This window comes from Caretta caretta, chromosome 2 (genome assembly GCF_965140235.1).
Source record: "Caretta caretta isolate rCarCar2 chromosome 2, rCarCar1.hap1, whole genome shotgun sequence".
In the NCBI taxonomy this organism is placed as follows: domain Eukaryota; kingdom Metazoa; phylum Chordata; order Testudines; family Cheloniidae; genus Caretta; species Caretta caretta.
In genome coordinates, this window is record NC_134207.1 from 195789810 (window position 1) to 195816653 (window position 26844).

Genomic DNA, 26844 nt, shown 5'->3' on the forward strand with positions numbered 1-26844 from the left:
ATGGCATGGTATTGCCACCCTTACTTCTGTGCTGTTGCTGGCGCATGCTGCCTTCAGAGCTGGGCGCCTGGCCAACAGCCACTGCTCTCCAACCGCTCATCTCTGAAATCAGCACAGAAGTAAAGGTGGCAATACCACAACCCCCCTAAAAATAACCTTGGGGCCCCCCTGTTTGCAACTCCCTGTTGGGTCAGGACCCCCAGTTTGAGAACCACTGGTCTCCCCTGTGAAATCTGTATAGTATAGGATAAAAGCCTACAAGAGACCAGATTTCATGGGGGGAGACCAGATTTCATGGTCCGTGACGCGTTTTTCATGGCCAGAAATTTGGTAGGGCCCTAACTGTTGGTAGTGACTACATGGAATAGGTTTTTCAGCCAGGCTTCCTCTTGCATAGGCACAAAATTGCACATGCATGAACACTCCCCACTTGCAGATCCAAACACCAGTGCACACACTTGAAAATGTCTAACACCAACACATACACGCATGCACCCACAAACCCTGTTAGGACAAAGGTGTGTTGCAGGAGTGAATTCTAATGCTTGCACATACATAGGTGTTCAATTTTTATTTTTTTTTACATACACATTCAGGTATTGGTTGCTGCATAGGAATAGTGTATGAATTTCTGGGCACACATATGGAGGTTGGGATTGAAAATGTATTTCTAAATGTCATTATCATGAACTGGTTGTACAGCATCCTACATGGAATGAGTGGTGGGGGACTCAGTCCAAATTCCTCAGCTGACCTAGTCCACATCACATCACACAACTGGTGCTAATTGATTAGCTTTTTAGCAGTCTCAGCAGCTGTGACAAGAATGAGCTACCCAAATAGTTGATTTTTTTTTATTTAAATTGGATTTCTATTTTATTTAAAATTATAATGTTTTTCTTTTTAAAATTAAACCTGTTTACAATGCAATCTGAATTTAATACTAAATATGTTAAGACCCTAAACTTCTTATAATTTAGTTTGTAAACTGAAACATGTTGTGACTAGAGAAGTTTATGTTTCCAAAACATTTAAGGTTTTGTTGATTAAAAATAAATTTTATATATTGTTTTGTGTGTGTGTTTAAAGTCCAGTTACCATCCTCATGCAGCTTGACACGAATCAAGAGGAAAAAAGTTAATTATCTAGTAAATAAGCAATATATTATTTGCTATTTTCTAACATACTGAAATGTACAATAAGAATCAAAATATTAAGCTATCTAATTGTTTAAACAAATGTATATAGTTATAGTGTACCCTCTTAGGCAGCAAAAAGATATACCAAAACTAGTATAAAGGCTCCATTTAGTTGAAATCAACATATTTTAATGGTTATATCAACCAGTGAGACTGCATTTTTCTTTAGAAAATAAATTAAGTACAAGTGGAAAACTTGGGCTTTCCACTTGGTGATTTAAATAGTCTTGATATTAATCAATCCACCTTGTCCTCTGCCCCCTAGAACTGAGCACTCTGGTAAGAAGGGAAGCTTGCACAATCAAACCGCCTGTTATGAATATACTGAGAACCATGTCAGTCTCACACCTTTCACGAGCATGCAAAGCACTGTTGAAAAAACTTTAGGGAAGGAAGGCAGCCTTCGTTTTATTGCACACCATTGGATTTCTATGCCTGGTTTGGTGCATAGAAATGTCTTCTCTAACCTCATTTCTGACTTTGATAGAGCTCATATGAACGATGTTATCTCACTCACTGATTACAAGAGTCCCTGGGAATCCAATACAAGTGGATGAAGACAACCCATGAATGGCTTGCATTGGCAGTGCAACTACCTCAGGTTTTGTATACCACGGTAAATAAATCAGTATGACAAAGGAAACCAACATAGGCTCTGAGAAAAAGATGCCACTAACTATGCAAGAGTTAGCTACTTTTCCTCCACTTTCTCCATACTGTGTGATGGATAGAAAAGCCTCTCAAAATGACATCCAGCAATGTGCAAAAAAGGAGCAGTGTACAGTTAGAATGAGTGGAACATGCAACCCCAAAATCTGACCAAAATTCCATCCTATATCATGGATATAGATTTCATAATAAAGCAGACAGGAATCCTCAGCTGTTCACAAGGCAGCGAGTGACAGAAATATGAGAAGACTTTTAAGAAGAAGAGCAAATTCTCCTGTATTGGAAGACCTGAATATTAGGCATGGCTCTGTTTGAAAAGTTTATCAATCACGTGTAAACTGAGTAACTCAATCCTGGATTGTCTGATAGGGTTTCAAGTAAGAGGAAGCTTATTTCTGTCTAATATTGACATTCTCACCTACCAAAAGTCATTAATGCATTATTACAACATGTACATTTATCAAAAGACAAGAATCTCCTTTCGTATTTGCAATGGGTTCTTCTAGCCCATGAGCAGGTCCAAGAAAGAATAAAGAAAAACAAACACAGGGACAACAGAACCAAATACTATGGAATTCATTCCCTCAACAAAAAAATATTATCAGTATGTGTCTATACTGAGAAGTTCATTGCACATTGCGTTCTTCTGCTTCGCAACACACTGCAGAGAAAACTGGAATTTGTTATGGAATTTATTGAAGAAGTACATTTAGACACTACCATCCCACTGTCAGTAAACAGAAGTTCCATGTTGCCCATTCCCTTGTGTGTTCTGTGCTCTTAGAAAACCTACCATGTAAAGATTTAGGGAAATCACCCAGCAGGGAGAACTGAACTATTCATTGGAATGATTTATTCCTTGGATTTGGCCACAAACAGACCACGATTTTACAAATACTTTGTTATTTGTAATTATCAAATAGTTTTGATGAACAGATTTGGGCTTACATTTTTCCCCCCGACTGTTTATAGTGAGTATTCACTGTTTGGACTCTGCTATTTGAGCTGTGAGATGAGCCACCTAAGTAATAATGCTATGATTTCCATGGAGCCATAGATATGCAGGCATCACCACAGCTCTTGATACTGGCTGTTGCAAATGTCATTGTGGTGCCAGGGAAAATGGAAAAATTGCAGCAGCCTGTGTTAATAGTCAAGAATCTTCAAAAACCCTAATTTGTTTGATTGGGGCAAATGATTGGGGCAAATGTTGTGTCTTTTACAGTGCACCATCAGCACTTAACTACGAAGGGACAAAGTAATACCACAACATTAGGATCTCTGCTTTAATGTACACAAGAGAAGAGATTCACAGTAGTAGGGACAGCACTGGCTCAACGCTGATAGCTGCTCCCGATATTTATGAAGCTGATCACCTATTTTCTGATGGTGATGCCAATCCATGCAATGGGACAAGGGAATACTCCGGATTGTCACACCTCAAGAATAATCAATCTACAGACCACTGACTATTGCTGGAAAATGGAACTTGCCCATTTCTCAAAGGCATGTCCTCCAAAAAGAGGCTATTTGCAAAATATACACCAAGTCCTTGGCCCTACTCTAGCTGTCTTGCACTGCTCCAGCAACACAAAGCAGCATTAATCCATTTTAACTGGTCCCTCGAGGATTCCATATGCACAGGGGAATCCTCAGGTGCTCTGGAGCTATTCTAGTGGCTCCTATAACATTCCCTCACTCGGATGCTCCTCACCATCTATTGGCATGGGGCATAGATTCAGAGATATTTAAGGCCAGAGGGACTATTATGATCATGTAGTCTGACTTCCACTATGAAGAAGTCCATAGGATTTCACTCAATAATTCCTGCAATTGAGAGAATTATTCTTCCCTACTACTTAAGTGAAAGCTGTTGAGACCAATAATCTACAGTTAATGTGACTAACTGGTAGTCAGATGGCCCCAGGACTGGAAGGAGGGGCAAAATTACTTAAATCCACCTTTGCAGCCTACCTCATAAACTGCCAAGCATTGCACCTTAGAATCTGGGCCCTTATTAGGCTTGTCCAAGTGTGAGGAAACTCGTTCTCAACCTTTTGTTTATTTGCTAGCCTACATGCTTGTCTGTCCAAAATTTCATTATATAACTGATAAGCTGTAGAATAATAGAACAAGAGGACTTGCAAGGACCTGGAGAGGTCATTTAGTCCAGTCCTCTGCGCTCATGACAGGACTAAGTATTATCTAGAACATCCCTGACAGGTGTTTGTCTAACCTGCTCTTAGAAATCTCCACTGATGGAGATTCCACAACCTCCGAAGCAATTTACTCCAGTGCTTACCCACCCTGACAGTTAAGATGTTTTTCCTAATGTCCAACCGAAACCTTGCTTGCTACAATTTAAGCCCATTGCTTCTTGTCCCATCTTCAAAGGTTAAGGAGACCAATTTTTCCTCCCTCCTCCTTGTAACAACCTTTTATGTACTTGAAAACTTGTTATCATGCCCCTTTCAGTCTTCTCTTCTCCAGACTCAACAAACCCAATTTTTTAAATCTTCCCTCACAGGTCATGTTTTGTAGACCTTTAATCATTTTTGTTGCTCTTTTCAGGACTTTCTCCAATTTGTCCACATATTTCCTGAAATGTAGCACCCAGAACTGGACACAATACTCCAGCTGAGGCCTAATCAGCATGGACTAGAGGAGAAGAATTACTGCGTGTCCTGCTTATAACACTTCTGCTAATACATCCTAGAAGATATTTGCTTTTTTTGCAATAGTGTTACACTACTGACTCATATTTAGTTTATGATCCACTATGACCCCCAGATTTCTGCCAGGGGGAAGTCAGGAACGCAGCTGCAGAGACATGCCTGGGAAAGGCACCAGCAGCTAGCAATCCCGCTTATCCCTACTAACTGGCACCTAGAGCAGGGAAGTGAGACTAGGCTGTCGGCCCAGCTCTCTGCCAGAGGGGATGTGGGGAAGCAGTTCTGTCCCTTCTGTCCCGCAGCCACAATTACCTGCTCAGGTACATGTCTGGGCTAGCCTGCCTGAGTGCCACTGCCTGGGGTGAGCAAAGGGAGCTTGGGGAGTCGGAGCAATGGGAAGGGGGTCCTGAGGGCACTGGGGATGGGATGAGGGACTAGGGGAGGCAGCAAGGGTCTGGGGGAGGCAGCAGGGGCCAGAAGCCATAGGGATGGGTGGGAAAGCCAGGATGGTTATGTGGGCATCTGGGGGAAGCAGCAGGACCAATGGGGGATGGAGGGGGAGGATTATGTGGATGGCCAGAGAAGGGTGTCTGGGGGATGGAAGGGATATGTTGGGAGGCAGTGGGTGTCAGGGGGAAGGGGTGGGCATCTTGGGGAGGCAGCGGGGCCGTGGGGTGGATGGGTGGGATGCTGGGGAGGCAGCCATGGAGAGTGGGAGGAGGCAGCGGGGGCCGGGGGAATGGATGGGAATAGAGGGGGACCCCTTCCCCTTAATAATTGTTCTCACATGACTAACTTTTATAGGCAGTGTGGCATTTGCGAATGTGTTCATTAGGCCTGGGAATTTTCTTATACTTTTTTCCTAGTTTTTCTGAAAAGTGGTTTGAGGACAATTTACATTTAAACTGATTTAATTTACTAATGTTCCCAGTATTAGCTTTGCACAATGGCAAAAAGACAATTAAGTCTGGAATTTTTTTACATGAAGAAAGCTAAAATCACCACCACCAAGTATATCAAGAACTGAACCTGACTCTTCTGGAGTTCAGAATTATGTTTACAGCGGCAACGAGCGTTACAGTGAGACTCTGGATTCCAAACCAAATATTCATACAGAGACTAGTGCAGCTTTCCATAAAGAGACCCTTGCTTTGGAACAGATGCAGCTTTAGAATATATTGAAGAAGGCCCATATCAGCCTGTAATTGATTTTCCAGCCAGTGCCTGTAGGAACAAAACCAGAAAATTCAGAAAAGTGTGGTACAATGACTATAAAAGGCATGAATACAGTGTCCGTGACGACAAAGCTTTCTGCTTTTCTTGTTGAACATTTGGCAATGGGCCAGATAGCGAACCAGCTTTGTGCATTACTGGTTTTAAAACATGGAAAAAAACAAATGAAAATTTTTGCAAACATTTGAAGTATGAATCCCATCTAGAAGCTGTTGCTAAAAGAAAGGATAGGTTGCAGTCCTGCAAAACAGGGAGTGTTGCATCCCAGCCTGACAATCAAAAAAACAGAAGTAGTGGAGGACAAACGAACATATTTAGAAACTGTAATAGAGAGTACTTTATTTTGTGCTCACCAGCATCTACCTTTGAAGGGACGGGATGAGGGAATGGATTCCACAAATCAAGGCAATTTGCGGAAACTGATGTATCCGTATAGTACAGACAATGAACTGATTCAACGATTTATGGTTAACCAACAGAAATACTTCTATCTACAGAGCGCGCGTCAGAATGAAATAATGGAGATTGAATCTAGCACTTGTGAAGCCATAATCGTAACGGAAGTCAAAGAAGTTGGAGTGTTTTCCATCATTGCAGATGGAACAATGGATCGGTCAAAACATGAACAAGTTGTGCTCATAGCATGTTACATCCACCAGACATTTGAAATACAAGAGCAGTTGATTGGCTTCTACAAGCCTGCAGACGGATGGTGCTTCACTTGCCACGCTGATCAAGAGTACCTTATCAGAGCTGAAATATCAAGTCCTGTAGCTAACAGACCAATGATATGATGGAACCGCCAGGATGAGAGGATCCTATAAAGGTGTGGCCACATGGATATTTAGTAAGCTAGAGGATTTTCGCTATGTTCACTGCTATGCTCATATATTAAATCTGTGTGTAATGGACATAGTTTCCTGAATTCCAGTTGTCCGAAATGCTTTCAGAATTCTCCAGGCTCTACAAACTTTCATTGAAGTAACTACAAAAATGATTTCAGAAAATATTTTTTTTACAGGCAGGGGGGCAACAACTCTTAAAATCAGTCAGTGACACTCAGTGGTGAACTGGAGCTGGTTCGCACCGGTTCGCTAGAACCGGTTGTTAAATTTAGAAGCCCTTTTAGAACCAGTTGTTCCGCAAGGGAGAACCGGTTTTAAAAGGGCTTCTAAATTGAACCGGCGAAAAGTGGCGCCAACTCCACGGGTGCTCCACTCCTGGAGCACCCAAGGGGAAAATTTGGTGGGTGCAGAGCACCCACCAGCAGCTCTCCGCCCCACCCCCACCCCCAGCTCACCTCACCTCTGCTCCACCTCCTCCCCTGAACGTGCCGCGCTGCTCTGCTTCTCCGCCCCCGCCAGGCTTCCCGCAAATCAACTGTTCGCGCGGGAAGCCGGGGCGGGCTGAGAAGCAAGCGGCGGCTTCCCGCTCAGGCCCAGGGAAGCAGAGCGGAGGTGAGCTGGGGCGGGACGGGGCGCGAGGAGGGCCGCCTGCGCCGCAGCAGGTAACCCGGCCGGGGGGGGGGGGGCGATGGGGGGAGGCGTGCAGGGGAACCGCTCCCCGCCCCAGCTCACCTCCGCCACCCTCGGCCTGAGCGGGAAGCCGCGGCCTACTTCTCAGTCCTCTCCGGCTTCCCACCGAACAGCTGATTCACGGGAAGCCGGGGCGCAGAGAAGCAGAGCGGGGCTGCGCATTCAGGGGAGGAGACGGAGCAGAGTGGTGAGCTGGGGCCGGGCGCAGGGTGGGGAGCTGCCAAGCACCCACCAATTTTCCCTGTGGTGCTCCAGCCATGGAGAACCCAGGGAGTCGGCGCCGAAGGTGCCACTTTTGATGTGATCAGTGGGGGAGCGGCCGCTCCCCCTGCTCCCCCCCCAGCTTTGCTACCCCGACCCTAGGAGCCAGAGGGACCTGCCGGATGCTTCCTGGGAGCTGCCCCAGGTAAGCACAGCTGGGACTCCCCACCTCAACCCCCGGCAGGTGCCTCTGGCTCTTAAGGGTGGGGTGGGCACCCACTATGCTGGCCCATGAGACCCTCCTGCCCAGTTCTGGGGGCAGTCAGGGGAGGGGGGTGGATGGGGCAGGAGTCCCGGGGGGCGGGGGTGGGCAACGACCCCCTCGTGGGGCGAGGGGGGAACCCGTTGTTAAGATTTTGGCAGCTCATCACTGGTGACACTCTTTAGAGCTGTCGAGTTGAGGCTACCGGAGCTGTTTTGGAAAATATCGAAGAAATAGTTCAAGCTCTGAATGAAATTGCACACGGGGGTTTGAAAGCTGAACTTGAAGCTTCTACATTTCTCAGAAATGTGCAATACTTCAATTTTCTGTACTTCATGTTTTTTATGCAGACAGTTTGCTAATACAAACCACCTATCCAAACTTCCTCACTCAAAAGACTTTACATACACAGCTATAGTGATGGCTGAATACAGACACTGTGGATTTAAAGAAATGATTCTGCATCTCTAACCTTTAATCACATTAATGAACTGTGCCAGAAAAAAATGTTATCCTGGCCCTTGTGTGCCTCACAAAGGGGTTATTCCCACAAAACTGGGAGGTGCTGAAAAGTTCTCTTTTGGGAAACCCCAGGACTATTATAGGAGTGAAATATTGTACCGAACTCTGGATATCCTTATTAAGGAGGTAGAAGGCCGCTTTTCTGAGAATGACCTGTTCATTTAAGTTCCTTGCAGACATTCTCTCTTCCGAGAGCCCATCAAATGAAAGTGTAGGTGCTATTTCCACCACTTACAGTATTGATCAAAATGATCTGAACTCTGGAATCATATTTTTTTCCCGGATGCTCAAAGATGGCAACACAGACAAGAGTAATGAGAAAGAGGAGCCTACTCAGCTCAAAAAAAAGACAATTCTTTTGTGAAATGGCACTGTGAGACACCCTCCCAAATCTGCTGAAACTCTACATTCTTTACTTAACTATCTCAGTGACTACAGAATCGGCTGAGAGAAGCTTTTCTTCCTTGCAGCAACTGAAAACTTACCTGAGGACTACAATGCTTGTGTTTCTAACTTGGCAATATTACAGATCAAAGAGGACAAGCTGTTAACATAAAGGACGTTATTACAAGGTTTGCAAGCAGAAAGGACCCTTGCTTACAATTCTTTTGACAAGATACGGTCTTTATTTTTAAAGTATTTACATTTGGTATTGCTTAATGGTTAGTTGTCACAAGAGTATGATCATGCATGGAGAGAAAATCAGAACAGTACCCACTGTGAAAAATAGCTGGATTTGCTAACAGTAATAATTTTAAAAGCACATTGTTTATGATTTACATTTCAGTCCTTTCTTGAGTACACCACTCACAAGAATAAAGATATATTAGGATTAGGGCATATTTTTGTTAAAGCATTCCGTATTGGAAGTAGTAAGGTGGCATATATTTATTATGAATGGAAAGTTAGCACCTGACAACCCTGAAACAGGAAGTTACTCTGTTTTCTTTCAGATTAAGAACACCAGTTAGTCGTCTCAATAATACTGTGGTGCAGTCGTCGCGGTGTGTTTTTTGCAAAAGCCTGCTATGTTAATAAACTACAATATTAATAAACCTGTTTCAACAACATCTAAATTACACTTGCCAGCGATGTGCAGTAACAACTGCATTTTTATATTTTATCTGAAGTCATTTATCTAATAATTTATACCCAAGAGATTCGGGTACTTAAAACCTAACGGGTACCTATGCCAACCTCTACACAAAACACGTATTTTAAAAAAAAAAATTTTTTAGTATGGGAAAGAAATGCAATTATGCAAACACTGTTACTTCGATCCAAACAGTGTTTTTATTAAAATAAATATGGATTATTTTTCAATCAAACCTTGGTTTGCTTGTAATAATAAAGCTGTATGCAGTTGTGGTGGGATTATATTTTTCACTTTATTCTAAGTTAGGAGTGGGCACACCAAAGAAGCAAATGACAGAATGCATAAGAATTTTTGTGAGCGCCCTTTTTTTTTTTTTAAAGACTCTTGATTCACGTATGAATTGGTCTTAACGCTTAACCATATACTAGGACAACTTTTTTAAAGATTTTTAATGCACATATGAATCATACAACAGTTTTCTTCATGTGTAATTCTGTTTTAGAACTGCTCCATCTGCTATTACATGTCATAAAACATGACAGCAAAAGTAGCTCTGGAAACCAAAACTCCTTTGTCTCTTGAGTACCTGCCTTGAACCTTGCTGCAAACCACCATAATCTCTAAATTGTGCCCCCCACTATCAGCAGTTACCAGTTGCCTATGTTTGTCCTTATTGAACTTCATCCTATTTACTTCAGACCATTTCTCCAGTTTGTCCAGATCATTTTGAATTTTAATCCTGTCCTCCAAAGCACTTGCAACCCATCCCGGGTTGGTATCATCCATAAACTTTATGAGTGTCCTCTCTATGCCATTATCTAAATCACTGATGAAGATATTGAACAGAACCGGACCCAGAACTAATCCCTGCAGGATCTAACTCAAGAGGCCCTTCCAGCTTGACTATGAACCACTGATAACTACTCTCTGGAAACAGTTTTCCAGCCAATTATGCACCCATGTTATAGGAGCTCCATCTAGGCTGTATTTCCCCAGTTTGTTTATGAGAAGGTCATGAGAGACAGTATCAAAAACCTTACTAAAGTCAACATATACCACCACACTCACTGCTTCCTCCCTATCCACAAGGCCTGTTACCCTGTCAAAGAAAGTTACTAGGTTGGTTTGACATGATTTGTTCTTGACAAATCCATGCTGAAATTGATTGCTTAATTATTTGTTCTGAGTATTGAAGTATTATCAATTGTAAGCAGAATTTCTCCTTTTAAATTGAGTGCCAAGTATTCTATTAGGGCTCAGGAGGCTTAAGAACCTCAACATCAAAGAACAAATTGTTCCCATGTTAATAAAATAATAATAATTAATAAAAGTATTATTCCTGGCAGTAAAGTGTCATTTCTATATACTCTGACATAGCAAACAATCTTTTAGAAAAGTCTTACATCCGATCTTGCTTCCTATTTATCCCCTCCATTTCCAACTCTTGCTCTCATTATGTGTGCATGCACACATCTCTCTCTGACATCAATGTTCACAGCAGAGCTTTCTTACACTGTTATGAAAAATAATACTCTCCCACTTACATGGTTTATCCTGATTTCTGTTATGAATGCTTCAATTACACAACTCAGTGTCTGTTGCTGTTTGCTAGTGATTTTATTGAACGTATCAACCTCCGTCGCTTCAATATGTTCCAGCAGATGCCACACATAAAACACTTTTTTATTTTAAGCCCTAGTTTCACATTGCCCAACTATCAAAATATTGGTCTTGCCAGTGTTACAGTATATTTCTGTCTGTAATTATTAAAATCTCTTCCATGACAACCTGATAAAAGGTGGGCCACATTCCTACACTATTCAGCTTTTACGTGATACAAATCGTAACAAATATGCCAACCAGGACCATCATACCTGCCTATTCTGACTTTACAAAAATAAATAACTGAGCTCGGCAAGGTTATTTTTCTAATGAGCAGATAATGGTTTTAATAAAACAGACCTCCTCTTTATTTCTGTTTCTTCTTCCCATTCCAGTTTCCTTCTTATCCTTCTAAGTGATTCAGACACTTTTCTTTGATTACATACAGCTGCAGTCCCTGCTTAGGTCACTGTTGCTGCAAATGCCGAAGAGAAAACATGGAGAACAATGCCAATACATGAGTGGTGAGAGGTTCTATGCAATGTTATGCACTGCAATTGACCTCTTTTATGGCAGAGCTTGAACACAATTACTTTCTGAATGAGTTAGTTGAATGGGAAAATAGATTCATGTTTGCTAAATTCCTCTGGAGGGATGCAATTCAACTGTAATGATGTCTTTTTTTTTTTGTTCTTTGTACATAAATGTTTGTGGAGTGCCTGCTATTTGTTCGCACACAGGTGTTCTTCATGTATTGCATAAGCATACTTGCATGATCACTTTGTACACAAAAAATATGTTGTTGTGACTAATTCTCAATCTGGGGTCCATCTATGAAGCCAGATATAATCACTTAGGTGTTGAAGAGAGGAGAGGAGAGGAGAGGAGAGGAGAGGGGGAATTGGGCAGGGAAGAGGGAAGCACTTTAGAGATCAGAGAGAGATACCAGGCTTAGAAAACACTGGAACATTTTCAGTCTTTTCCTGTGCTCTCTGCAAAAGACAGAACAGCCTTCTGTTTATATAGTTTAGGTCACCCAATCAGGAAACAAACAATACTATGTCACCTAGGTGACCAACTGTACACAATGAGTAATCATAGCACTTAATACTCAAGATAATCCATAGGTTGTAATTTGCTCAAATGATACAAAGAGCTATGATTAATGAACAAATATGGGGAAATTATTAATTTGTAATAGTTGGCAAAAGAAAAAGAATGCTACATTAATCTAAAAAATTGTTCTTTACAAATAGTTCACACAGCTCTGACACTGAAGTTTTGAACTCCATTTCAAAGTAACTGTTCTGATGAGTCAGTCTAAAATGTAAAAAAGCTAAATATAATTATGGTTGGCACTAAAGCTTTCTTCCACCTTATGAAGACACATGTCTGGAATGTCCAAAACAATGATCTAATCTTGCAGCATACCAGGGAAAAAATTCCAGTTGTTCACAGTAAAGGTACAATACCCAATACTCCTACTGAAGCCTGAACGCTGTAAGATGGTGAACCTCACAACTGTTCAGATAGGGTAGGTGATGTTTTCAGAATGGTGAAGAAAGAGAAATGTTCACACCAAACTAAATACACAGAAGAAACCGAGCTAGTGATGTGGTACAAATTAGTGATCTGTTACGAAGCCTCTGCATTTTTACTCCAGTTCAAATTTGAGGCCCATGGTTATACCTGCATTTATTAAGATAGTAACATGCAACAGGATGCTACTTAAAGGCTCTAATTTTTCAGATGCAATCTCTAATATTCTGAGTACCATTACAGGCATCCACGCCAATGAGGCTGCAGGTCAGGAAAGGGGAGATTGTCCTCCCCGTGGACTGCATGCTGATCTCCCACTTCCTTTGCAGAAGTGAGAGAAACCAGCCACCTCTGCATCACCTGCACAGGGAGGACAGGTTAGGCCTGAGGCTGGAGGGAGGAGTGCACAATGCACATTATGCTCCCACACTGGGCAACCAATGAGGAATCTGTGCAAAAGGTAAGGTTCAAGGAACTTTTAAGATTGAACTTCAGCCAGCCAATCTAGCTTAGGGCTCTGGCATTACATCTTCTTCAGCGAGGTAGAACGCTCCCACTCGTAAATTACTTGACAGGGTTATGGAGACTGGGAAGTGGCATAGTGAAGGGAGAGTAGGGAAAACGTAGAAAAGAAATTGGCAAAATAATGAAAGAAACCTGTATTTGTCCAAATTCTTAGTGGACACTTAGTTCACTTAGTGAACTATTGTGATGTGTGGGGCTACGTAGCTAGATCTCACCAGGGCAAAACCCCACCACCCCAATCTTGCTCCCACTGAACTCAACTGTAAAACGCCCATTCTCTTCCATGACAACAGCACTGAACATCTGGCAAACCTTTTTCCGAGCCGACTGTTTTGGGGCAAGTCTTTCCCAATGTTTTTGCTCCTGAGGATTGCTTCTGGTAACATTGAAATTAGACATTTAAATAAATAATAATTAAAATAGCCTGGCATTGAGTTTTGCTTTCAGGAGCAATTTTCCACCACAAACCTCTGGTTCAAAATTCTAATTGGTGTGGATTGTTTGCCAGTCAGCCACAATTTTGTTTGGCAAAAAAGAATGCAAGCAGAATAAACCAAAGAGTTTCATAGTGGTTAACTTGTTCCTTTGATCTTTTTTTTCCCCACCGAGCTATAGGATATTGTTTTATATGATCGCGTGCATAAAAATGTTATTCTTCAGACTGATTCCTCAAATATTAATTGAAATGGTAATAGCAAAAAGCACCACACAGCAGTAAAATTACATCTGTGTAGTTAGACGCATATCTGGTTTCAGTGTGTGTGTTTATTCTACAACTTGGCAATTTAAAATTAAAATCCACAGAAGAAACAGGCATTTGATTTGGTTTTACCCATTCCAAATATTTGCAAAGCCATGACTGAGTGAGTCACAATACCTACCACTATCCCCACTTTTTTGATTTTCGTGTCTTAATATGATGCATTATTCAGAGGTTGGGGCTGGGAGGCTAGCCATTCACCACGAGAGACTGGTAAAGGACAACAATTCCATAAACTGACTTGGCTACAAGATCGAGCTGCTTAGCTGTGATTCGTTGGAGCCTAGTAACTAACCTCTTTATGGAAATTAGAGCCTGCTGCTACAGCCACAGTTTTCTGTCTCCTACCTCATGCACATATTTTTAGTAGACAAGGAACTGAATCTGGTTTGCCTTTTCAATCTTGCATGTGTACCAAGCAGGAAGAAGAGATTGGGAGCTGATCTCTTACAGCAGTAGGTACACAGCACAGACATTGATTATCAGCTGTATGATTATGATGTTTTTTATTATCTAAATTTTATTGTTGTTAATACATAAAGAGAGTGCTCTGGAGGTCTGAGCCAAAGCTCACTGAAGTCAATTCAATCAGCCTTTAGATCAGGCCATAGAAGGAGACCCTGCCCCATTCTCTCACAAAAAAGAAAAAAATATGCAAAGGAATAGCAAAATACACAGCCTACTATACAAGAAAAAGTGGTATTCAAAAGACAAGAGCAATGTACAGAATGGAGCTGGATGACAGTCATTCCAAAGGCAAAATTATTATAGGCTATTATCTAGTTGTCTGGAGGGGCAGTGGACTAGCTGGCTGTGATGTTCTACTCAAAGTTAAACACAGACAGGAAACCGCATGTCTGATGCTGTAAAAATCGTTTGTCTTCCTTCCATGGCTAACCAGGCAATCAATCCAGCTGGGCTGTTTTCATTTAAAAGAAACACTAACCCACAAGAATAAAAAAGGAATGACAAAGCCTCAATTTTTTCCCCTTGGAGTTGTTTGTGTTTGTGAAAGGACTGGAAATGTTACAAATTGAAGTTTTGTATTATTTTATTTTTCATCTGAACTACTCTCAGACGACAGGCAATTGCGGCATATAGCTTTCCCGGTTATGTACTTACAATGGGACCCTACCCACAGGGAAAGTGCTGAATCTACTTCTAAGAATGAAAGGAATTAGAGTAATAAGTCCAGATCCTCATTTGCACTAAGGCCCTTTTACACGACTCTGGCAATGTAAAGGGGCTGTAGTGTAAATGAGAATAAGGCATTCAACGCTGGATTTATGGAACGGTTATCATTATAACCATTAACAGAGAATACATGTTTGATACCCAAATTGCATTTAATTATATAACCCCAGGAGAAACCGTTCTAACATGACTAATTTATAACAAGTTAGCTAAAAGCCATAGGGGTGTATAGAAATCCTAGACAACTGATGGATGGTAAGATGGTTGTTACCTTTTCACCAGGAACACATTCGCTTCTCATCTAAATAAAATCAAGACGCTGATTAGTATTGGGGTCTGATTCTGCATTCTCTGTTCACGCGAGTGGTATCATTTACTTCAATTACTATATTGTGTGAGTAAGGATTACTCACCTAATAAAGCATAGAAGGAGTGGATCCTTATTGGGTACATGTAGGACATTTCAGAAATACAAGGACCTTCTTTAATGCATATATTTGAGCAACACGTGTACGTGCACAGCATGCAGTATTCACATGGAAAATGGATGCACAAAGCAAGCCTCATGTGCACCTGTAAGACTCCAAATTGTGTTTGAGGCTTGACAGTAAGTGAAATCATCATGGGGTCTGATCATTTGCTGTGGGAGAAATTAAATAGGGGTGTGTGTGTGTGTGTATGTTTTCAGGAACTGGTACAGTACCTGTAGCATCAACTGCAGCCATCCATGATGAAAACTTTGTTGCCATGCAGTTTGAGGCCTTGTCTACTCACAAACTTGCACCAATTTAATTAAACTGGTTTAGTTCAATTGGTTTGGTTCAACTGGTACAAAACCTGTGTGGACACACTTATTTTGGTTTAAGAGTGCTTGCTTTTGGTTCAGTTTAAATCTGTTCCTACTTGACTTCAGCTAAACCAAAATATGCATAAACAAGGGAACGATGAGTAGGAGTAGAAAGGTTATATTACCTCTGTATTTAGCTCTGGTGCAGCCACTACTTGAATACTATGTCCACTTCAGGTGTCCACAATTCAAGGGGGTGATTTGATCACAGTATATAAAGGGCCAGATTTTTAAAGATATTTAGGTGCCTGGTGGGCTTTTCAAATGCATCTGTTGCCTAACACGAATTGAAATCAATGAGTTTAAGGTGCCTATTTGTTTTTGAAAACGCCTCAAGGTTTCTAAATAGCTTTAAAAATCTGGGTCTATGTATGTACCTACCCAAATTCAGACTGGAAATATGATGTACATTTTTAACAGTGAGGGTAATTAACCATTAAAACAATTTACCGCAGATTTTCCACTATTGGCTATTTAAAAATCAAGATGGGATGTTTTTCTAAACGATATGCTCTCTAATTCAAATAGGAATTATTTTGGAGAGGTTCTATGGCCTGTGTGTTACACAGGAAATCAGACTAGATGTTCACAGTGGCCATAGAATCTATGGCTTGGTCTACACTTAAAACTTGTATTGTCGGTCAGGAGCGTGGAAAAAAACCACACTTCCTAGAGACATCACTGTGCCAAAAACCTTCTCCCCTTCCCCCGACCCTCACATAGATGCAGGTATACCTATACAGGAGTGTTTCTGTCAATGTAGCTAACACCATTCAAGGAGGTGGTGTTAAAACACCTTTTATTGGCATATGATGAGTCTACCCTCAGGGGTTATGCCAGCACAGACTCTGTAGTGTAGACGTAGTCTATGAAAATATGCCTGATTTAAGCCAAAATAAGCGCGTCTAAATAGCCCTTTGCACCAGTTTAACAAAGGCCTGGTCTACACAGAGATTTTGTATTGGTATAACTAGGTCAGCTGGGGGTATGTTTTTTTTTTTTAACCAAAATAGTTACACCAGTACAACACTTAGTGCAGACATGGTTATACAACTATAAAGGGAATTTAGACTGGTACCATTATTCCTTTTCCCATATACAAATAGCTATACCAGTATAAAGCACCTGTACACTAATATAAATGTGTCTACACTTAACAGTTAAGGGCATGGCTACACTTACAGATGTAGAGCGCTGTGAGTTAAACCAGCCTTCGGAGACTGCAGCAGGGAAAGCGCCGCAGCGTGTTCACACTGTCAGCTGCAAGCGCACTGGCGTGGCCACATTTGCAGCGGCATTGGGAGCGGTGCATTATAGGCAGCTATCCCACAGAGCACGTCTTCCTATTCTGGTGCTGTGGCTTGGGGGGTGGGGGTGCGGGGCATTCTGGGTCCTGTCCCAACGCCCTGTGATTTATCGCTTCGCATCCCAGCAGTCCCTGTGCTTCTGTCCACATTTGGTGCCATCTTTCAACATTTTTTGTACTGGGCGCTCTGTCTTCCCTTTTGGTCTGCGGGAATGGATCCTGAACTGCTGAGGAATATGCTGATGGGTCTCACCAGCATGTCACGAATTGCAGTCGAGTTACTCCTTAAGCTACAAACTAACAGTGAGAAGTCCGACAATGATGTCGACTCACATAACATATATGACACGAGATTGCTTGTGGCATACATGGACATGCTCACCACCGTGGAACGCCGCTTTTGGGCTCGGGAAACAAGCACTGAGTGGTGGGATCACAGTCATGCAAGTCTGGGATGTGGCTGCAGAACTTTTGGATGAGAAAAGCCACTTTCATGGGACTGTGTGCTGAGCTTGCCCCACCCTGCAGCGCAAGAACACGAGATTGAGAGCTGCCCTGGCACTGGAGAAGCGGGTGGCTATTGCAATCTGGAAGCTGGCAACTCCAGACAGCTACCGATCAGTCGCTAACCAGTTTGGAGTGGGAAAGTCGACTGTTGGAATTGTGTTGATGCAGGTTTGCAGGGCCATTAACTGCATCCTGCTCAGAAGAACTGTGACTCTGTGTAACATGCATGACTTTATGGCTGGCTTTGCAGAAATGGGTTTCCCTAACTGCGGAGGGGCGATAGATGGGACGCATATTCCAATTCTGGCACCAGCCCACCTAGCCTCCGAGTACATAAATCGGAAGGGGTACTTCTCTATGGTTCTCCAGTTGCCTGTGGATCACCATGGGCATTTCATTGACATTAACACAAGCTGGTCCGGAAAGGTGCATGACACATGCATCTTTTGGAACACTGGCCTGTTCAGAAAGCTGAAAGCCGAGACTTTCTTCCCAGACCAGAAGATCACCGTAGGGGAAGTCGAAATGCCCACTGTGATCCTTGGAGACCCCGCTTACCCTTTAATGCCGTGGCTCATGAAACCCTACACAGGGAGCCTTGACAGCAGCAAGGAGCGGTTTAACAACAGGTTGAGTCAGTGCAGAATGACTGTGGCGTGTGCTTTTGGCTGTTTAAAGGGCCGCTGCTGCTCTCTGTATGGGAAGCTGGACCTGGCCGATGACAACATCCCCACGGTTATATCCACGTGCTGTACCCTCCATAACATTTGTGAAGGGAAGGGTGAACGATTCACTCAGGCATGGAACTCGGAGGTTCAACACCTGGAGGCTGAATTTGAACAGCCAGAGAGCAGGGCTATTAGAGGGGCCCAGCGCGGTGCTGTAAGGATTAGGGATGCCTTGAGGGAGCAATTTGAGGCTGAAAGCCACCAGTAATGTTTGGTGCCCCGCACAGGAGTGAAGTGCAGTGGTTCCAGTGATAGTAGGAATCTGTGGTTGCTACGTATGATACACTGACTTGCAGTGCCTGTTGCTTTCATGGGCTATGGTATCTTTTACTTAATGCAATAATAAAGAATGTTTTCAAAGCCAAAAAAATCATTTATTGAAAAGAAACACAACTGCTTTGGAAACAGAAAGGGCATGACACATCTGTGCTGTTTGGGATGAGGAAAGGGGGTGGGATGGGAATGAGCCAATCACAGATTTGTGTATGTCCTGTTATCATACTCAGACTTCCTGTCTGGAGTGCTGTGCAATGAGTGCTGCACTTCTGGCTGGCTAAAATGCATGGTGATGTGGCTTGAGTGCCGTGGGTAAGGGTCGTAGTTTGCAGGGCTGGGTGGTGAAGCTACAGGTGTTGGAGGCAACTGAATGTTGTGGAAAGTGGGTTGGCAGTGACATGGGGGCACAGGGAAAGAGTTTTGGGACAAGGGCTGCAGGTGGTGGTGGTGGGCATGGAAGTGCTCCGCCTGCATTGCTATGAGCAACGTATCAAGTCCGCTTGGAGCTCCATGATGCTTAGCAGCAGCTCCGTGCTTTAGTGCCGACGATCCACATTCTGCTAGTGTACCCTTCTTTCACTCTCCCGCCACTCCTGCACTTTTTGATTTTCATTAAGGGACTGCTGCATTACTTCATGCAGCATGGTCTCTTTGCTTCAATGCGGCTGCTTCCTGATTCTTTGGAGTCTTTCGGCCGGTGATAACAAAGACGGCTGGGATCTCAAGGTTGCAGCTGTAAAGCCAAAATGCAACACTGAACAGAGGCAGCATTGTTCACACCAGACAGAGCAATGATTCGGCTGTACTTAAAGTCAAGCACAGTGTATACAATAGCAGAAATTGCCCATCCCAAAGTGAGCGCACATAACCCACAGGAGCCCCAAAATGGTGAATAAGCACACGGGCAAGGGGGACTGATTGTTTCACGCCCGTACTGTCCTCTGGGGTTCTGTACCCTGGGGACAGCCAACAGCTGCAGGGGGCCCCTATACAGAACACTGTCCCCACATTTTCCACAGGATGAGTTCATCCTGGAAGATATCTCGCCACTGAGGGTTACCTGGGAAGCAAGGGAGGGTCTTCTACTACAATGCAGCTTCTGCCCTGGCCCATATGCAGCTTGCCTATGTGCAGCAATGGACCCCCAGCCCGTCATGACACAGCGTCACGGACTTGTTAGCCTTACTGGACAAGGAGCACAGTCGCTCTGCCAAGGAACCTGTGCAAGCGGATTGCCCAGCTTCTGCATGAGACCTTTGAAGAGATCACTGAGGCTGATTACCGTGATGTGAGAGCACATCAACACCCTATTTCGCATCTAGGCATGCGTGCAACCCTAACCCCCCTTGCCCCAAGAGTCCGCACGGAACAACTTCCTTCCCTGAATAAAAGCCACTTACTGAGCACCTCCTCTGCTGTTTGTTCTTCTGCAAGCACCGTCCGCTGCAACTGACTATCTTCCTCCTGGCTTGAAAACAGCTCCTGGCTGCATGCGTCTAGGGATGCCAAGCTGTCCCACTCCTCCTCAGCACCCTCGCTCCCGCTTTCCTCCTCCTCTTGCCTTGTTGAATTGGGCTCTGAAGTGTCTATGTTGGTCTTTGGAGTGGAGGTGGGGTCACCCCCAAGTATTGCATCCAGCTCTTTGTAGAAATGGCAGGTTGCGGGGGCAGCACTGGAGCAGCTGTTTGCCTGGCACGCTTTGCGGTACCCATTCCGCAGCTCCTTCACTTTAACCCTGCACTGCAGTGCATCCCGGTCATGGCCCCTTTCTATCATGTCCCTTGATATCTGCCCGAAGGGATCGTAATTCCTACGGCTGGAGCGCAGCTGGGACTGGACAGCGTCCTCCCCGCAAACACTGATGAGGTCCAGCACCTCGCCACTGCTCCATACTGGGGATTGCCTGGCGCGTGGAGCCATGGTGATCTGGAAAGATTCGCTGAGAGAACTCCACGCCTGGCTGAGCAAACAGGAAGGGGATTTTCAAAATTCCCAGAGAATTTAAAGGGTGGGTCTGACAGTAGAGTTCTAAGTGATGACCAGAGTGGCTAGAACAGACATTGTGGGACACTTCTGAAGGCCAATCAGAGTGCATTAGTAGTCTGGGGCATCCACACTGGCGCCGCGGTGCTCCAGCCGGGGTGCAGCAAGCATTATGCTTCTCGTGGAGGTGAATTACCAGGAGCGCTCCAGCTGCGGAGCCCAAGCGCTCTACGTGCCTTGCCAGTGTGGACGCGTTCTGAGTTAGGGTACCCGGGGCTGCTTTAATACACTCTAACTCGCAAGTGTAGTCAAGTCCTAACTAATCACTGTACTAAACCATAAAGGAGAACAATCTAAACACCACTAATGCTCTTGCTAAGCAAGACCAGACGTTCCAACCAACCTTCACGGTCGGTAAGGAGGAACTAAGAGGGCATAGGGCTGGAGGCGCCTTATATACTGCCACGTGAGCGTGGCACTCCAAATGGCGCCATAGCCGGTCCAACAGAGACCTCTAAGGCAAAAATCTCTGACAAATGTACACGTGGGCACACACACCTAGAATGGAATTGACATGAGTAAGCACTCGAAGAAGAGCTGTGCTTACACTAGGAGAGCTGCAGTACCCTGGGGAACTTGGGGAGGGATAGTGCCTTTAAGATGGTGTACCCTGGATCCTGTGGTGTGGCTAGTCCGCACTGCAAGGGGCTTGATGCAGGGGAGCCATGGCCCCCTTCCTCCTTTGGAAATATCCCCCCTTGGGGTTGTACATAGGGAAAAACCTTTGTGCTCCCAGAATGCAGGAGCTTTAATTGCTCGTGGTTATAGAAGTTATCCCTAGGTTGGGGCAGGCATGCAAGAGTGACTCCTTGTGAGCTCTCCCCTCAGACCCTGCCTAAGAACTACATACAGCCAACTTTGTCCATCTCCAACTCTGCCTCTGCCTGCAAAACAAAAGCAGAACTCATCCAGACCCAAGGATCTGGCTCCAGATTTCTCACTATATGGCATGGCATATAACCGAAATTTGGGATTTTAAATACCAAGTATGCAAAAATTCCATCTGTCCCCCGTGTCTTTCCCCCTCTCCCCCCCCCAAAAAAAAATTTGGAACAACTTTGAATAGCAAATAAATGAGAGGAAAATTACAAGCTCTTCAGACATTGCACAAATAGACAAAAAGGTAAAATTAGCTGCAAATATTACTGATTATGGATTATTTGATTATCTCCATGCATGAAACGGAATGCAAACTTAACAGAGAGTGACTTTTAGTAGAAAACCAACCATATAATTAAGGAATGAAGTTATGGGTACTCCACAATGTAAGATTTCCCACTGGATGCGGTAGGATTGAACCTGAAAGCACTCTGGCTCAGGCATTGGGTGCAACCATCGGGGAGCCACAAATTCAATTTAATGAAATTTATGGAACTACATTGCTTCTTTGGATTCTCCTCAGTGGCTGAGGAGGCAGGATTTGCCCCAAGAGGAGGTTCTAGACCACAGGAAAGTCTTAGAAAACAACCCATGTTGCCTGGCAGCAGGAGGGATGGGAGAAGAGAAATTAAACTGACCTTCTGAAAAGATGATCTCATCATTACATTCTTCCTCTTTACAGGAGCACATGAACAGCAGTCCACCAGCTGCCTTCTTCTCTTTCATAACACAGGTTTTTGAGCCAGGGTCCTCCAATTTATGTTCAGAGACTGGCAGAGCAGGATCATGACATATTGTTTCTAAAGTTGTGTTTGCATCATTCTGTCTCCTAAAAATGAAAAGGAGAGTTAAAAACCAAAACCAAAAGGAGACAATCCTATCAAGAGAATAGTTACGACTCTTTCTGGGCAAAATTCACCGTGTTGTGAAAGTTAAGCTTATATAGTCTTACTGTAGCCTCATTGCACAGGGATGAATTTTACCTTCTGTGGGCTTGTCTACACTGCGGATTTGTGCACTGCAGCAGCTCTCTCGGTATATAACCAGGGGACTTCAACTGGAGCACAGTTAGGCCAGCACTGAATGCTTTTGAAAAAACAACACCCTAACAATTCAAACTAAAGTTAAACTGAACTGCTTGGAAACCCAAAACAGACTTGGTTCAAATTTGAGGCAAAGGTAAATCATCCTTTCATCTGAATTGGTTCAGTGCTGTGTCTTGTTTTTGTCTAGTTCCTGTTTCTTGAACTTCCACGGTTATCAAGTAAAATGTGCTAAGCACTGGATCCTCATTGCAGTCTCGTGGTGAAGAGATCCCTTTAAAAAAATCCACCCCCCCACAACATTGTTTCTGTGGTTATCAGCAAAGATGCCAAAAACCTTTGGAAAATTTTAATAAAAAAAAAGAATGATCTCTGCAAAATCTGTGGAATTTCAGGGTGTTTTTTCCCCTAAGATAGTTTCAGCAGTGCATATGTATTTTAAAAATATAGGGCTGTTACAAACCAGTTAGCTCCACTGACTTCAACAGAAGTGACACCAATTTACACCAGCTGTGAATCTGGCCCACACTTTTGATGCTTTTTTGGTCCACCTCTAACATTTCATTATGCAACATAAGAGATGGGACTAGAAGGACAACTCAGTTGTATTTATTGACTCATTAAACTGGCTTGCCTTTGCTGTTTCTAAATACAGTTGCATTAACAATCCAGAGAACCTCAAACTGCACTGCAGCCACTTTGTAGCACACAGAACATTTATTTTACTCATCAGACACAAAATAGAACATTGCACTATTTCTACATTTGATGTGTCCATGTTCATTCATGCTGGACACCTTTTCAAGTGAACGGATGTAACAAAGCCATGGGCCTCACAGGATATTTCTAATGATTGATCATTTTTTCACCTAGATGTTCCTAATTAGGCTTCAGCATTAACATTCAGTGACATATACGGAAGGTTTGCAAGTTTTCTATGCTGTAGCTTCTGCCTGGTTGTGAACTGAAAAAAAAGACAAGAATGTTTTGGTTTTCATTGTCAATGCTGGCTTCATGACTAGAAGGGCAAGAACCATTTAATTCTAAATATGAACTGAAAGCTTAGATTCATCAAACACTTCAGGAACGCATCACATGTCATTGAATTTTATATGCCCATGGTTTCTTTTGTCTCAGGTATAGTTAAATAATCTCCAAGAGTCACTATATTTAAACAGGAGATAGAAAAAAGGATTCCTTTATGTATATACTACTATACACGTAAAGCACTTCCGCCCACACACTGTACATAAAGCTCCTGTGATAGGCACATATAATCTAAATGATAGCATCAGTTTGTTGTTTAATGGTTTAACTTGAAACGTTGCTTTCCTCCATTCACAACAGATAACACAACCATGATCTACTCTTAAGAGTCTCAAATCTGTTTCTACTTTCAGTGTGCTTTCAGGGTGGATGCAGTTTAATGGGCTGAGGAAAAACATAACTCTTTTTCAACAGCAGCATAAGCTGGAACAGAACTGGTCTAAAAAACAAAAACAAAACAAAAACCAACCTTACACATTTCATATCCGAATTTTTGTTAACCTCAAGCAATTCTAGCACAGAGAAGAGTCAGGGGCAAGAGAATACAGTCTGTCATGGTGGCTGCACTTAGACTGAATGTTCCAGAAGAACGTTTTGAATGTCTTGGCAGTAAGAGCAACTTCTAAATGACAGAAGTAGACCTTCTTCTCCTAACCCATAAAAAAGAATGAACTTACCATACTGCTACACAGACTTCATTCTCCTTCTCACAGATGGAAGTGCGGTTGCAGTTGCTATTGCAGTGACCTTGCTGTGTGCAGGTTGTCACCTCCACATCACAGAATTTACACAGAGCATGCATTTTGTATCTATTTTCCTTCATTTGTTCCACAGGCAAGATACCATCAGCTGGAGGAGAGAGAGAAATAAAACACCGTCGTAACATCAGCATATCAGACTGCATTAGAGTTCATCACAATGGACAGTTTTACTATCAGTCACAAACCCCCCCCAGTAAGTCAGGGATATCTCAAATTTGCCCAACTGGAAGATCACTCCAGCAACATGCCAGGAGCCAAGCTCGAGTTAAGTGGTGCGTTCAGCTTGAGCCAGCTGGCCCTTTGGGGGCATAGGTTGAAGCATGAGTACTGATGATACTTGTGCTAGTAATGCAGGGACGACTCATCTACTTTGTGCTGCTAATCCAATCATCTTGAGCGAACTCTGCAGTGAAAACACGCTGTAAAACTCTAAATTCCAGTTGACGCATAGGCTGAATTTCTGGCTACTGCTCCTTTACACAGTCACTGTTGGGATGGGTAGCAGTAAAGGAAGATGAGACAATTCATCCCATTGAGGCCCCAAGTATGATTTTCAGGAAGCATATTCTTAGTTCAAATACTATTTTGAGATCCCAACATGACTGCAAGGAACAGAAAATGCCTAGGTAGAGACATATTTACTTAAAATAATACGCAACTATCTGAGATGGAGAAGACTGACTATAATAGTTTCAATACAATTCACCCATAAAAGTATGTAGAGCCAATTTAAACAGATATCAGGTTTTACTGATTACAATGCTTTCATTGTAGCCACCTGTAGATGAAAACTATAGTAATTTGATGCTATATGTCCAAATGGTGTTAGTCAACATACAAGAGGAGATTGGAGATTCATAAAATTCCCACTCCTCCACAAGCACTACAATCAATATTGCCCCCTAGAATTTGAAAATATTTACCACGTTTAGAAACACTTTTCAATAAGAATTAAATATACGTGGCTGCATGCCAGAATAAAAAAGCACCGATGCTAAAATTTTCAGCAGATCTTTGCACCACTGTAAGGGGGTCAGAGAAAGGGGTCCCACACTCTTCCCTCCCTCAGCCAAGCATTGCCTCCTTTCTAAACACGCTGTGGATTTGACCCTATGGCTCTGGTCCTACTGCCATTAAGATCAATGGCAAAACTCCCACTGATTTTTAATAGTGCAGGAGAAAGCCCTATGTGCAGAGGAAAGGATGGCATAAGCTGACTGGGAGTTTTCATTAGGGGAGAGCATGCTGGCAATATGTTACAAACTAGCTAGAATTTAGGTCTTAGATAAACATTCATCTTATTAATTACTTGTATTGCAATAACTCCTAAAGCTTGCAATTAGGATCAAAGCCCCATTGAGTGCTATACAAACACAAAGGAACAGTCTTCAGCAGCTCACAATCTAATCTAGTATAATACATCAAATCTATTAAAATTAGTCATTACAAATTTTTTGCTCATCTCTGTGTGTGACAGTGCATCTCACTTAAACATGCACTGTACCTTATTGGCACTATTTATTAGCTGGATTTAGAGTAGCTCCTAGATGTTCCAACTAAGATTAGAGCTCCCTTCTACTTGGGGCTGTACATACACACACTAAAAGTTACTCAATGACTCTAAAAGCCTATGATTTAAATAGGAAATAGGCAAGACCAAAAAGGAGGGAGAAAGGAAGTATTACTATCTCCATTTTACAGATGAGGAACTCAAGCACAGAGAGCTTAGGCACAGATTTTTAAAGGCATTTCAATGGGAGTTAGGTGCCTAAATACCTTTAAAAATCTGGCCCTAAAATGACTTGCCTGAAGTCTTACAGGAAGACTGTGGCAGAAACAAGAACTGGACTCTCTGTCAAGTCCAAGCCTTCACTGCAAAGCCATCCTTCCTCACACATGATACAAAAATGCTCCAACTTCAGAGCTCGCATTTTAGGGCATGTCTCATTGTACTGTTTTGTTTTTTTTTGAGATATAACTTCAGCATTGCCTCTAACCTGACTTCTGTTCACATACAAAAGCTCTAGCTTGAGTTAAGTGGTGCATTAAACTTGAGCCAGCTGGTCCATCAGGGAGCGTGGGTTAAAATCTTGAGTGTTTCTGATGCTGGAGCTAGGAATGCAGTGCTGACGCAGCTACCCTGTGCTCCTATTACACACACTCTGTGTTGCATGAGTGTTGTTCTCTCACTTTAGCTAGGCTAACTTGGATTGTAGACAGAACTAACACTGCAGTGAAGACAAGCCTTTAGATAAGCTGTTTCAAATACACAGTGTTTGATGACAGCCAAGCTTCTGCTAAGATTCACCCCCTGTAACAAACCAATGACAATGTCTCTGGATTCACCCCATTCCAAGCCACTTGATTTAGAACAATCAGTTTGGGGGAAGCAGCCCAT

At 43.0% G+C, this 26844-nt stretch overlaps 2 protein-coding genes across 4 annotated transcripts in view; one reads left to right on the forward strand and one right to left on the reverse strand.

The window, feature by feature from the left end:
• Positions 1–26844, forward strand: part of GADL1 (glutamate decarboxylase like 1) — a 244640-nt gene that overhangs the window by 140356 nt on the left and 77440 nt on the right. The window lies entirely within an intron of this gene.
• Positions 1–26844, reverse strand: part of TGFBR2 (transforming growth factor beta receptor 2) — a 79290-nt gene that overhangs the window by 22922 nt on the left and 29524 nt on the right. For all 3 annotated transcript variants that reach the window (XM_048838652.2, XM_048838651.2, XM_048838653.2), the window contains 2 exons: positions 24363–24534; positions 22234–22424 (listed from right to left, as the gene is read on the reverse strand). In XM_048838652.2, coding sequence (XP_048694609.1) covers positions 22234–22424; positions 24363–24534 — 363 coding nt within the window. The remainder of the gene's footprint in view (positions 1–22233; positions 22425–24362; positions 24535–26844) is intronic.